Source organism: Nyctereutes procyonoides, unplaced genomic scaffold, assembly GCF_905146905.1.
Source record: "Nyctereutes procyonoides isolate TBG_1078 unplaced genomic scaffold, NYPRO_anot_genome, whole genome shotgun sequence".
In the NCBI taxonomy this organism is placed as follows: domain Eukaryota; kingdom Metazoa; phylum Chordata; class Mammalia; order Carnivora; family Canidae; genus Nyctereutes; species Nyctereutes procyonoides.
In genome coordinates, this window is record NW_026575051.1 from 40675533 (window position 1) to 40687865 (window position 12333).

Consider the following 12333-nt stretch of genomic DNA (forward strand, 5'->3'; position numbering starts at 1 on the left):
GCTAGATACCACATGATGTGTCTGGTTCTTCTCACTCTCTCTCTAAAGCTCATGATAGAAAGCACTAAAATGAAGAATATTTGTATTCAGTGTCTCCAGGCTTTTCTTCTCCATTCGTTTCTTGCTCTTTGTCCAGTCTTCACACTTCCCTGTTCTCTTGTGCTGCTTTAGCTTTTTTTTATTGCCCTAAAACACAGATTGATGTACTTCTTCCAGGTGGGGAAGTGGCAACCACGTTGCCTGGTTGCAATGGCTCTGCCACTCAGTAACTGGGTGACCATATCGAGTCGTTATTTTAATCGTTATTAAACTCAGGCTTCTCACTTTTTTTAAAAAAATTTGTTTATTTGAAAGACAGCATGAGGCGGAGCGCAGAGGGAGAAGCAGGCTCCCCTCTAAGCAGGGAGCCAGACATGGGACTCCATCCCAGGCCCCTAGAATCATGACCTGAGCTGAAGGTAGATGTTTAACTGACTGAGCCACCCAGGTACCCCCAGACTTCTCACTTTTAAGTGTGGATAGTTACTCACTTCATAATGTGACTCCAATTAAATTAGAGTTCACATAAGGAATCTAGCCCAGTGCCTGCTATTAGAAGGTGTGCTGTGAACATTCAGTGCTACTGTAGTCATTCAGGAAAGTCATCTCATCAACTCATCCTGACTCAAGTGTGGCATACTTTTTTAGGGGGCAAGGATGGGGGTGTGTCCTAAGCTCTTTTATTCATCTTTGTTGAATGTTGTGGTCCTCTAGCTTTGGGACTACTAAACAGAATCACCTGAGAAGCTATTCACCTTCTTATGAGTCAGTAAGTCTGGGTGAGGCCAGGGCCACTGCCCTACCTCTCCCTCCCAAGCAGGCCTAAGAGGACCAATGTTTAAAAACCACTAGTTTATAAAAGGCTTCAGAACTTGACCGGCCATCAAGTTCAGCACTGTCCAGGTTGTTTGTTTCAACTGGTGATGAAATGGGGGTGAACCAGTCCATGAGCTTCCCACCTGTCACAGGACCCCACCATGTAGGCTGCGGGGATGTGATGGAGGGCCAGGGTCTCCAGGGGAGCTTCTTTCGACTCTTCTACCCCTGCCAAGAGTCAGAGGAGACCACCGAGCAGCCTCTGTGGATTCCCCGCTATGAGTACTGCACTGGCCTGGCCAATTACCTGCAGTTTAATAAGCGCTGGGGCGGGCTGCTGTTCAGCTTGGCTGTGGGATCGTGTCGCCTGCCTGTTAGCTGGAACGGCCCGTTTAAGGCAAAGGACTCTGGATACCCCTTGATCATCTTCTCCCATGGCATGGGAGCCTTCAGGACGCTGTATTCAGCCTTCTGCATGGAGCTGGCCTCCCACGGCTTTGTGGTTGCTGTACCAGAACACAGGGATGGGTCGGCTGCGACCACCTGTTTCTGTAAGCAGGCCCCGGAGGAGAGCCAGGCCACTAATGAGTCGCTGGAGGAGGAATGGATCCCTCACCGACAAATTGAAGAAGGGGAGAAGGAATTCCATGTCCGGAATTGCCAGGTGTATCAGAGGGTAAGCGAGTGTACTCGGGTGTTGAGGATCCTGCAAGAGGTCACTGCTGGGCAGATTGTTCTCAACATCTTGCCTGATGGGTTGGATCTGACGACTTTGAAGGGCAGCATCAACATGAGCTGCGTGGCTGTGATGGGACATTCATTTGGCGGGGCTACAGCTCTATTGGCTTTGGCCAAGGAGACCCAGTTTCGGTGTGCTGTGGCTCTGGATGCTTGGATGTTTCCCCTGGAACATGACTTTTACCCCAAAGCCAGAGGTCCTGTGTTCTTTATCAATGCTGAAAAATTCCAAACAGTGGAGAGTGTCAACTTGATGAAGAAGATATGTGCTCAACATGAACAGTCCAGAATCATAACTGTGCTTGGTTCTGTTCATCGGAGTCAAACTGATTTTGCTTTTGTGGCTGGTAACTGGATTGGTAAATTCTTCTCCACTCAAACCCGTGGGAGCTTGGACCCCTATGAAGGTCAAGAGATTATGGTGAGGGCCATGTTGGCCTTCCTGCAGAAGCACCTTGACCTGAAAGAGGACTATGACCAGTGGAACAGCCTCATTGAAGGCATCGGACCATCGCTTACCCCAGGGGCCCCACACCATCTGTCCAGCCTGTAGGCACAACCAGCCATTTGTGAAAGGTCACTGGGCTGAGTTACCATTTGGGGCCTGCACGGGGATACCTGTAGCCTCCTATCAAGAACTGGTTGAGATGACCCTTCTTCACAGTTTGAGAGGATGTAATCACACTGCTGATTGGATAACTGGATACTTTGATCTTGGACTTGTTGATTTTAAACTCATGCTGAGAATTGGATCACTTACTGATTGGCACACTGGCTTTCTGGGAACTGAACCCTGATGGTGTGGGGAACAAGCAGTGGGGTAGAGTTGGGGTGGGGGGTTTCTTCAAACCCCAAACTGAGCACTGTTAACTCAGTGGCCTATTCCCTCCCCTTGAGCCAGTGTGGCTTCTGGTGTGGAAGAAATTAAGCCAAAGGGTTGAAGTAAATTTCCTACCTTCGAGACCTTTAAAAAAAAAAAAAAAAAAAAAAAAAAAAAAAAAAAAAGGCTTCAGAGGCAGAGACCATAGTTGGTTTCTAGTCATGTGATCTGGGACCTGTCACTTAGCTCTCCACACCATGTCCAAAACTAGGAATAAAATTAATTCTGTCATGAGGCTATTGGGAGAAAAAAGTAAAGTTTATAATGGCATACAGTGGAATCCACTCACTTGAGCAATGTATAAGAAACTCAAAGAAGTTCTAATTAATCATCTTTGCAATAGAAAAGGAAAAGCAGATTTTTAGGTTAAATTTGTAGGTATTCAAAAAACTCCCATTGAGAGCTGACCCAGACTTTAAACTTCAGAGCTGGGACTTGAACTTGTGTTTTCTGTGATTCGAACTCAGGACCTCAACAAAATTCTAGGTTCTAATACTCCACCATAAAACTCACTCTCGTATGTTACAGTATTAGGGTGAAGTCCCCTCAGAATCTTTAGAAGGAATTGTGATTAACACATAGCACTAGATTGGTAATGGTGGCAATTTATGCACTGGGGAGGGAAACACTACATAATTGTCCTATGATTTGGGAGAAGGAAGTATTAACTTCCTCTTCTCCCTTTCTGCTTTCTCCTCCTCTTGGCTCTTCCTTCTCCCCCTCATCTTTTGGCAGATACACTGTGTTCAATGTGGAACTGCAGCCAAAGGTAAGCCTGACTCTGAAGGTCCCAGAGGGTTTCCTCCCACTCCCACCCCTCAACGTGAAATTTTGGGCTAGATACTGTGTTACCCCAGAAATCTGATACCTGTCATTGCACTATCATGAATAATTTCTCAAATTGAAGAAACATAGGATAACTGCCTTGTCAGCACAACCTGAAGTTTCTGGCTGTTGGCATGAATAATTTTTCCTTAAAAATAAATTTTTTTCCTGCTCATTTCCACCCTCAAAGTTGCAAACAAAAGTTGGAACTATTCTACACATCTTGAATTTTAAAGCCAGAAGGGATCTAAAGAGAAGTGTTTTCAATCTTTCTTGGCCATGATCTGGAGTAGGAAATATATTTACATATGACCCAGTATACATATACACATTCTATCTAATATATATTCTATTGTATTACATATTATTATTTATTATTTGTTCTATTTTCTATTTTAATATTTGGCTCATTAAATTAGTTCCTTGATCCATTAATGAGTTTTGGCTTGAAGTTTGAAAAATTCTAGCATAGAGATTAAAGTTCTACTTTTCCATGTGGTATCAGAAAATGCAAAAGTCCAGAAAAAGGAAGTGACTTGTCCAAGGTCACATAGCAAAAACTTACATAGACTAGCATTCCAAGGCAAGGAGGATGGAAATAGGATACGGTGCAGAAGGGCGGAGGTGGGGGATTGGAAGGTAGTGAGATCAGCAGGGCCAAAACAAGAAGCCTTTGTGCCAACACATACACACACTCATGTTCACACAAATTACAAGCTAGGGAAGCCAGGGACGGATTTCAAATAATCAGTTAATGAACAGCATTTGTTTTCAAACATAAAGCATATAACAGGGGGTAGAGAACAGGAGAGAGGCAATCTCTCCTTTTCTCAGTGTCATACTTCCTCTCCTCCTTGAGATGTTGCAGGAACATCTTCCAATTCTTGCACACATTCCCATCTGACGCAAGCATCACGTCTCTGGATTTCCTGTTTTCCCAGGATATCCCTGTACTTCCTGATTTCAACCTTGCTGATCTAAAAACCCATCTGAATAATCCCTCTAATGTCAGGATTCATAGGTCTAGGCTTCCTTGCTTCTGATGACCTCTATTCTCCCTTCATCACTTAACACAAGGCATGCCTTAGAGCATGTCAGCGCTGAAAGCCGTCCTCTGGTCTTATCCTGTGGACATGCCCATATTCATTTCACTCCTCTACTCACCCACCCCCCAGTTCTACCAGGTAAGTATTAAATGCTACTATGTGCTGGGAAATGTATGAAGAGTAAAAGATACCAAATTCCATAACACACAGTTCTTGTGCTCAAGAAGATCTTGTCGGGTTATGAAACGAAGAATTACAATCCAGAATGATATAAGCTATGCTGCTGGTGGTGGCGCTGATAGTAGCTTTTTGATGCTTTCTATAACCAAACACTATTCTAAGTACTTTGTGGGGATGAGCTCAGTCCTCTTAACAAGTGAAGGTAATTTAGCTGATAGATGTCAGAGCCAAGATTCAGCTGGACATTCTGGTTTCAGAAGTCTTGCTAATAGCCACCCTATACCATCAAAGATAAAGACAAACACATGTTGCTATGAGAGTCCATTAGGGGCTCCCAAATAGAAAGCATTCTGGAGAGGAGGACCATGAGTCTTGGGAGGTAGATTTAGCCAATTGGAGATGGTGGGTTAAAAGGAAGTGATTCAGTTAGAAAGAGCCAAGTTGGAAGCAAATGGTGGGGAATATTATGGGTAGAACTAATGATTTAGCCGGGTTGGAATCTAGAATGCATCTGTAGGGATGGCAAGGGATAAGGTGCACAAGATAGGAATTTTATTCATCCTTTTTAGGGCTCAAAAATGCTGTGAAATGCCATGACCTCTTGAAATCTTTCGTTACTCCTGACAACCAGAGATTTTCCTTATTTTTAAATTTTTATTTATTATTTTTCCATTGATTTTTAAAAATTTAAATTCTAGTTAGTTAATATACAGTTAATATACAGTGCAATATTGGTTTCTAAAGTAGAATTCAGTGATTCATCACTTACACGCAATACCCAGTGCTCATCATAACAAGTGCCACCCATCTAGCCCATCCCCCACCCTCCTCCTTCTATCATCCCTCAGTTTTTTCTCTATCATTAATAATCTCTTATGGCTTGTTTCCCTCTCTCCATTTCTTCTTCTCCCCTCCCCTTCCTCCTCTTCTTCCTCCTCCTCCTCTTCTTCCTTCTTCTCCTTCTTCCTCTTTTTCTTCTCTGTTTTTTCTCTTTAAAACCCAAATAGCATTTTGTTTGCTATTGCTCTTACAACATTTGCTTTGGGCCTCATACTGCAACCACCTCTGCCTTTGTCTTGCCCTCTGTGGGATTTTAGGCATCACTTTCTCAACCTAGAACAAAGCTTTGCAAGCTTGGCTACTATTGCATGCACTTACTTACTTACCCAACTAGTTCCAGGAAATATTCAAGGAAGCTTTTGAGTATGTATTTGGCACACTGTGTAGAAACGTGTGACTAGTCTGATTCAAACAGACTAATCCTGAATCAGATCTTTTGGTGGAAACAAAGTATGCATTTTGTGGATCCTGGAGGTCAGTGGCCACAGGAGAGGAAAGAGTAGTTTTAGGAAGGACTGGGACTGTAACCCAGGATAGACAGCAGCCCAGGTACATAGAGAAGAGAGCTGAAAGCCACTTTCTGATTTCTGGGAGTGGAAACAGAAAGGACCATTGGAGTGACTGAAGGTGGCTTGGGAGAGGATTCTGCTCCAAGTAAGCCACTCCTGGCTCCCTTCTCAGGACTCAATCCATAGGTTACTTCCACAGAGGACTGATTTAGACACTGCCAGAGGCAGCCCAGAGGACTAACTGTTAACATCTACAGTGGACAGTAGCCTAAAGCACCAGCACTCAGATGCTCTTGCATTGGTTAGGGACCATCCTCAAGGGAATCCAGGAGACCGCATGTTTGCTTTAAATTTGGAAATCGCACTACAGGGATTGCAAGCAGCAATTCAACTCATGGCTGGAATGAAAGGCAGGGGCTTAAATGGAGCTTGGGTTTCAGCCAGTCAGCAGGCTATATCATGAGTTGACACCTTGACTGTACTTCTTGGCTGATATGGTTGGAAAAATATCAGTTAGAGTCAAGCTGAATGGACCCTCACTACCAAGTGACTCTGTGAGGCCACTTCTGTGCAGGTAGCTCTACACCGAGGTGTAACTTTTGGGTTAATAAATGTGCAAACTTTAGAGTGGGCACCAGATGCAAATGTGGCTCTACTGCTTAATAGACAAATCCCTTCATCTCTCTGAGGCTTCGCATCATCTTCTGTAAAAGGGGTGAAATATCTCCCTCGAAGGATTGCTGTGAGGATTCAGCATGATCACACCTATAGAGTATCTAATGCAGTACCTGATATTATTGGACACTCCCCAGTAATGGTTATTTATCTTCTAGGAGTCATTAGCCCCTCCTGTATATGAGTTGTAAACACAATAAACTGTTACCAGTCTAAATGTCAATGATTTCCGGGGTTATATTTTTATTAATATTTTGTATTTTTCCTTAAAAATCTGCTTTAAACCATCCCTGATTTCTTCAGGGTTTTATTTTGTAAGAATGTGGGCTGAAGCCACCTTCATTTGTCATGCTGGCAAAGCAGAAGGCCCTGAACAGGCTGTGAAGGACTTTCCTCAGCACAATGACACAACAGAGCTCACATCAGATGGCCAGGCTGGAACATCCACAAGGAGAAGCAGGAGCTTATTTGCACTATGATCCTGCACCCAGCCTGTTTTGGGGAAGCCCAAGCAAGATGGCCACTCAAGGGGGCAACTGTAGGGAAAGCTGGGGGAAGCAGAAAACTAGAGTGTGAAGAGCTGTCGACAGGAGTAATAAGAACTAACATTTACTGGAATTCTCGGCTATATGGCAGCTCTGCTTTAGGCTCTTCATGCATATTTTCTCATACATCCTCATAGTAACTATGTGAAAGGTGGCTTATTATCCTGTTAGGTGGATATAGGGAGAAGATGCATTGCAGCAATAAGTGACGTATCTTTGCATACATGTCTTCCTCATTCCAGAGCACATTCTCCTACTGGGAAAAACCACGTATCCTAGTTTAACAGCCAATCCAGATTAAAATTTCCTTCCCTCCTAAAGCTTTTATAATTTTATTGTTTGTTATTTGTTTTTGGTTTTTTTGGAACCAAGATCCGGTCAAATTTCACTTGTTGGATTTGACTAAGTAAGGTAAACAAACAAACAAAAAAATCCCTTGAACTTTGGTATATTTGTTTTGTTTCATGACATTGACTTTAAGAGGAGTCCAGACCAAAGTTTGGTGGAATAACTCATATTCTGGATTTGTCTGATTGTTTTCCTTGTGCTGTTAATGTAATCCCTCTCCCCCATTTTTCCCGTAAACTAGAAGTTGGGTCTAAAGGCTTGATTGGAATTAGGTGAAACATTTTTGTCCTGAGTTCTTCACAGGTGTTTTGTATTTCACATCACTTCAGTCAGGAGATCCAAAATGCCAGGTTAGCCAACAATAGTGATACCAAATATTATCACTTGGCTAAAGTGACAATCCACAAGTCCTTTTGATGTGGGAAAGAAAGGCAAAAGAAAAATTACATTTCCTTACTACTTAGAGCCCACTCATAAGTTCTTAAAACAGGTAGAGTGAACTTCCTCTAGGAACTCAGCTGCCTTGATGTTAGTACTTTGCTGAGGGTAAGAGGCAATCTTAGCCCAATCCCCAGGATCCTGTAAATCAACTTTAACATACAGAAATTCCTTTGGAAACCTCCTTTATCTGTACCCCTCAAGATATATGTTGGCAATCATCTCCCAAGCATATGACCTACTGATATACATCTGAAGGGTCTCATGACTAAGGTTTTATTAGACAGTAATAAATGGCCGTTTCCCAACAATAGCTGCCGTCTCAAAGTCCTGGAAACCGTTCTTCCACAATTCCTTAGAGACGTACACTATCTTTTACCTTGTCCCTTGTATATAAACTTGAAAGTATATAATGAGTCACTCCTCATGACCCCAGGGCAGCTCTTTCTGCCCCCGTGCTTTAATAAAACCACCTTTCTATACCAAAGATGTCTCAAGAATTCTTTCTTGGCGGTGGGCTTCAAACCCTAACATCTTTCCTACATCACTTCCATTGCAAAGGTGTAGGAATTCCTTAAAAATTTATGTTACAAGGTATGGATAATCTGATCCACATATCCTTCCTTATACCTAAGGCATTAACATCATTGATATTTATTTAATTGTATATATTATTTAATTGGTGGTTGCAAAATGGTGATTTTCTAAATTATCATTTCTTTACTTACTTGCAGGCATACTTTTGTAAGCAACAGCTTTTCTTTACCTATTGAGATGAATTATCGTTCCTTTAAAAAGGCAGGGTATCTCTTTCTCTCTTAGTGCTAACTTTCAGAGTAAGGAATTGCTACAAGTTGCTTTCAATGGGGGCAAATTAGTTTTTTCCTCTTCTTTGAACAGGTCTATGGACTTGTGGCTTTTTATTTATTCAACTTTTATAGTCAATTGCAGTCATTTTGGGTTCTCAAATTGCCTCAAATTTGGACAGAGGGAGCTCTTTCAAGCTGGCTGGCTCCTTTGTCCTTTGAGATGTCCCCATCATTCTCTGGGCACTTCCTTGCCTTTTGGGCACAAGAAAATATCCTGGACTCACCTTGTATTTTCCACGCTTCAGATCCAGAATCCACCATTTCTTCAAGGAGCCCTGGAAACTTTTGGTGAGAATAGTATTTTAAAAAGAAGATTTCTGTACTTGATAAGCTCATTACCATTGTAGGGTCATTGCTTCTAAACTGTTTCAGTGGCTAAAACTAAGAAATATATTTATTTAAATCATGAGTTCATATTGATATTTCCAATTCAAATTTAATATTAATGGTTTTTATTTTTTATTTGTGCCTCTTTTCTCTTACATAGAAAATCTCAGTACCTAATAACCCAACATATTTACTTATTTGCCATAGTCCTCAATATATATAAAGTAGTTTTAAAGTAGAAAAACCAGGGACGCCTGAATGGGTCAATGATTGAGCATCTGCCTTTGGCTCAGGGCATGATCCTGGTCCCGGGATTGAGTCCCACATTGGGCTCCCTGCATGGAGCCTGCTTCTTCCTCTGCCTCTCTCTGTGTATCTCTCATGAATAAACAAATAAAATCTTTTTTTTTTTAAGTAGAAATACCAGAAAATTATGAAGTGAATTTTAGATATTTTTTGGAGGGGGAATTTCTTATTTGTCCTTAGGATATATTCAATTAAATATGGAAAGCAAGACAATATTGTGTTCCAAAGTCACTTGAACAAATTTTCTGTGTATATCACCTATATGATATATAGTCAATTTGTTTCAGTTTGATTTCAAATTGAGTTTGCTTTTATTTTTCTCTGTCATTAAATTTTATTTTTGGACAGTTAAAACATGGTTGAAGACTTATATGTCTCAAAATCAAATTCACATAAAAACATAGAGAAATCAACCATATCCAACTATATCCCCTCCACCTTGCTCTCCTCCCTACTGCTTGGCCTCTTTCGGCAACTGATTATTTTATTTCTGTGGATTTGATATTTTATCCCTCTGTAATTTCCTCCACTTCTTAAAAGAAAGTAAATGATATTCACTGCTCTGTGCCGTTTTTTTCTTCCCTCAAAATATTAACATATATCCAGGGGAATCCATGTAAGTATGTACATATCATCCTCATTCTTTTTGTATTACTGCATACCTTATTCAGCAGTTCTATGCTGTTATTGTTGCTATGTAGTCCAAAGCAAGCAGTTTAGCTTACATTATCTTACTTTTGGCTCTTTTTTGCCTTAGTTTATACCCTTCGATCCTCCTTTGCATTTGAGGTTTTGACCTCTGCTAAGGCTTTCCAGCTGGGTGGATGCAGAGAATGCCAGGTACCACAGATTCCCAGGAGACTCAACACCTCAGTCCACTGGCCTTTGGTGGAGATGAGGGGAAATAGGAAGTGAAGCGCTGCTGTTTTCTCACAGATCCTGCTGCAGGCACCGGGGCTTCTTCCTGTTTGGATGGAGAGCTAGGGAGTGATGAGTGAGAAGAGGGAGTGGCTCTAACACAGTTTGCATCTATTCTTCTGCATCTATTCCCTTTCTCTTCTCTCGAAAGCACAAATGGGAATCATCTGCCTCTTGTGCTAATTTAAAGGCAATTAAAAAAAAAAACAGAGAAACACAGGACTTTACTAATGTTCAGAAGTCATATCATTCAATTGAAGAAAGATCATATTGCATGCTGAAGCTGGAACTTCCATTTTCAAAAATGAATGTTTCCGATTTCTCAGAGTAGCCTCAAATAGACAGCTTTATGCTGACTTTTTCTCCTGCTCACCTCCAAAGCTCATAGCATGCACATTTATCTTGCATTCCCCCATCAATCTCACAGGAATCTGGTTCTATTTTGGTTTTGTTTTTAAATGAGGAACAAATATTTTTTTCTTGCTGGATAATTCTTCTGTAAATCTATTCTTTCAAAGCTCACTTTTTTTTAAGATTTTATGTATCCATTTGAGAGAGAGAGAGAGCATGAATGGGGGAGGGGAGGATGTAGAGGGAGAAGTAGACCCCCACCCACCCCACAGAAGGGACCCCGATATGGGACTAGATCCCAGGACCCCTGGATCATGACCTGAGTTCAAGGCAGATGCTTAACCGACTGAGCCACACAGGTGCCCCTCAAAGTTCACTTCTTAAGTTATTTGTCTAATTTCTGCCTTACTCTTTTAGGAAAAGGTGGGTAGACAAATTTGATTAAATTAAAAAGATTTTGCCTTTTCCTAAAATGATTGTCTTCTGGCCTTTAGAAATGTGATAGGGCAAAAAAGAAACTCATGCAGTGATGATGTGTGTTTTGCACCAAATCCATCCATGCCAGGTGCATGACTATCAACTGGCTTGTGAGTTACTTATGCTTTGGCACATGCAGAATAAATTAACCTAGCTCTGAATATATCACCTATTATAACCTTGGAAGATAACTGTCTCAGGACTTGGAAGAGTCCTATATGAGAGTCAGCATTCTTTTTTAGCCTTGAAGTCAGGAGTAGAGTGAAGCAGTGATCATTTCCTGGTCTGAAAGGAAGGGGGGGAAATCATAAAAGAGAAAAGGAATATGCATGGGAAGAGGAGATGGAAAAGTAAATGTGAGAAAAAGAGGAGAAAGGGAGAGGAGGGAAGGGAAGAAAAGAAGAATGAGGGGATATTATAGGGAAAGTAGAGAGAGGGTCCAAACTGTACCACAGACATAGGTCTTGGGGAAAGAACTCTCCTTGGAGTGTTGAAACATTCATGTTCTCCAGTTCTATATCTTCTGCACACAGTGCTATCCAGGGGATTTGAGGAATTTGGTTGTAAATCAAGCACCTTGGAAAATACAGTGCCTCTTTTTGTTAGTAAGCAATATTTATGAATGTTTACCATGTCTGGCACTTATTTAAGCACTTGGCATGGATTATGTCATTTCATCCTCATCCCAAGGCTAGGAATTAGGTTTTATTATGATCTCCATTTTACTGATGTGGAAACTGAGGCACGGATGCTAAATAATGTACTCAAGGTCCCACTAAGCAAATGACTGTAGTAGTCACTATTTGTTGCACTCAGCCACCCCACCCCCAGAATTATCTGCCTTGCTAGCAGAACCTCAGTAGTTTGGGTTACTAATATGCCCATCCTCCATCCTACCCCCACTGGATCAATGATAACAGACTTAAGCCCATCTTGGCTCTCACATTCTCCTTACTGATACACATTTTCCTAGCTTCCTCTGCCGGTGACTATGGGACCAAGTTCTAATGAATGAGATTGAAGAAGTTCACTAGGGGACTTCTGGGAAAGCTTTTCCTCTGTGACAAGAGGAAAGCATATTTTCTGCTTGCCTTCTTCCTTCTTACTACTTGATGATGGTATGAAGATTCTCTACTTGAGGCTGTGGCCACCACGAAGCCACAAGCCCAAGGAAGAATGTCATTATGCTAAGGATGGCTAAATGGA

At 41.7% G+C, this 12333-nt stretch overlaps 2 protein-coding genes across 2 annotated transcripts in view; both read left to right on the plus strand.

Moving 5' to 3' along the window:
• Positions 1 to 914: 914 nt before the first annotated feature.
• LOC129512801 (platelet-activating factor acetylhydrolase 2, cytoplasmic) lies at positions 915 to 2564 on the plus strand. Its single transcript, XM_055330345.1, has one exon. The coding sequence runs from the start codon at positions 968 to 970 to the stop codon at positions 2144 to 2146; it is 1179 nt and encodes a 392-aa protein (XP_055186320.1). The 5' UTR covers positions 915 to 967; the 3' UTR covers positions 2147 to 2564.
• A 1825-nt stretch (positions 2565 to 4389) lies between these two features.
• The window catches only part of SH3BGRL2 (SH3 domain binding glutamate rich protein like 2), a 79397-nt gene continuing 71453 nt past the window's right edge, over positions 4390 to 12333 (plus strand). Inside the window, exon 1 of the mRNA XM_055329619.1 lies at positions 4390 to 4482. Within this exon, the coding sequence (XP_055185594.1) occupies positions 4390 to 4482 (93 nt within the window). The remainder of the gene's footprint in view (positions 4483 to 12333) is intronic.

Excerpts from the sequence above, each read along its gene's own strand:
- LOC129512801 (XM_055330345.1), top strand. The coding sequence starts at position 968 with ATGGGGGTGAACCAGTCCATGAGCTTCCCACCTGTCACAGGACCCCAC.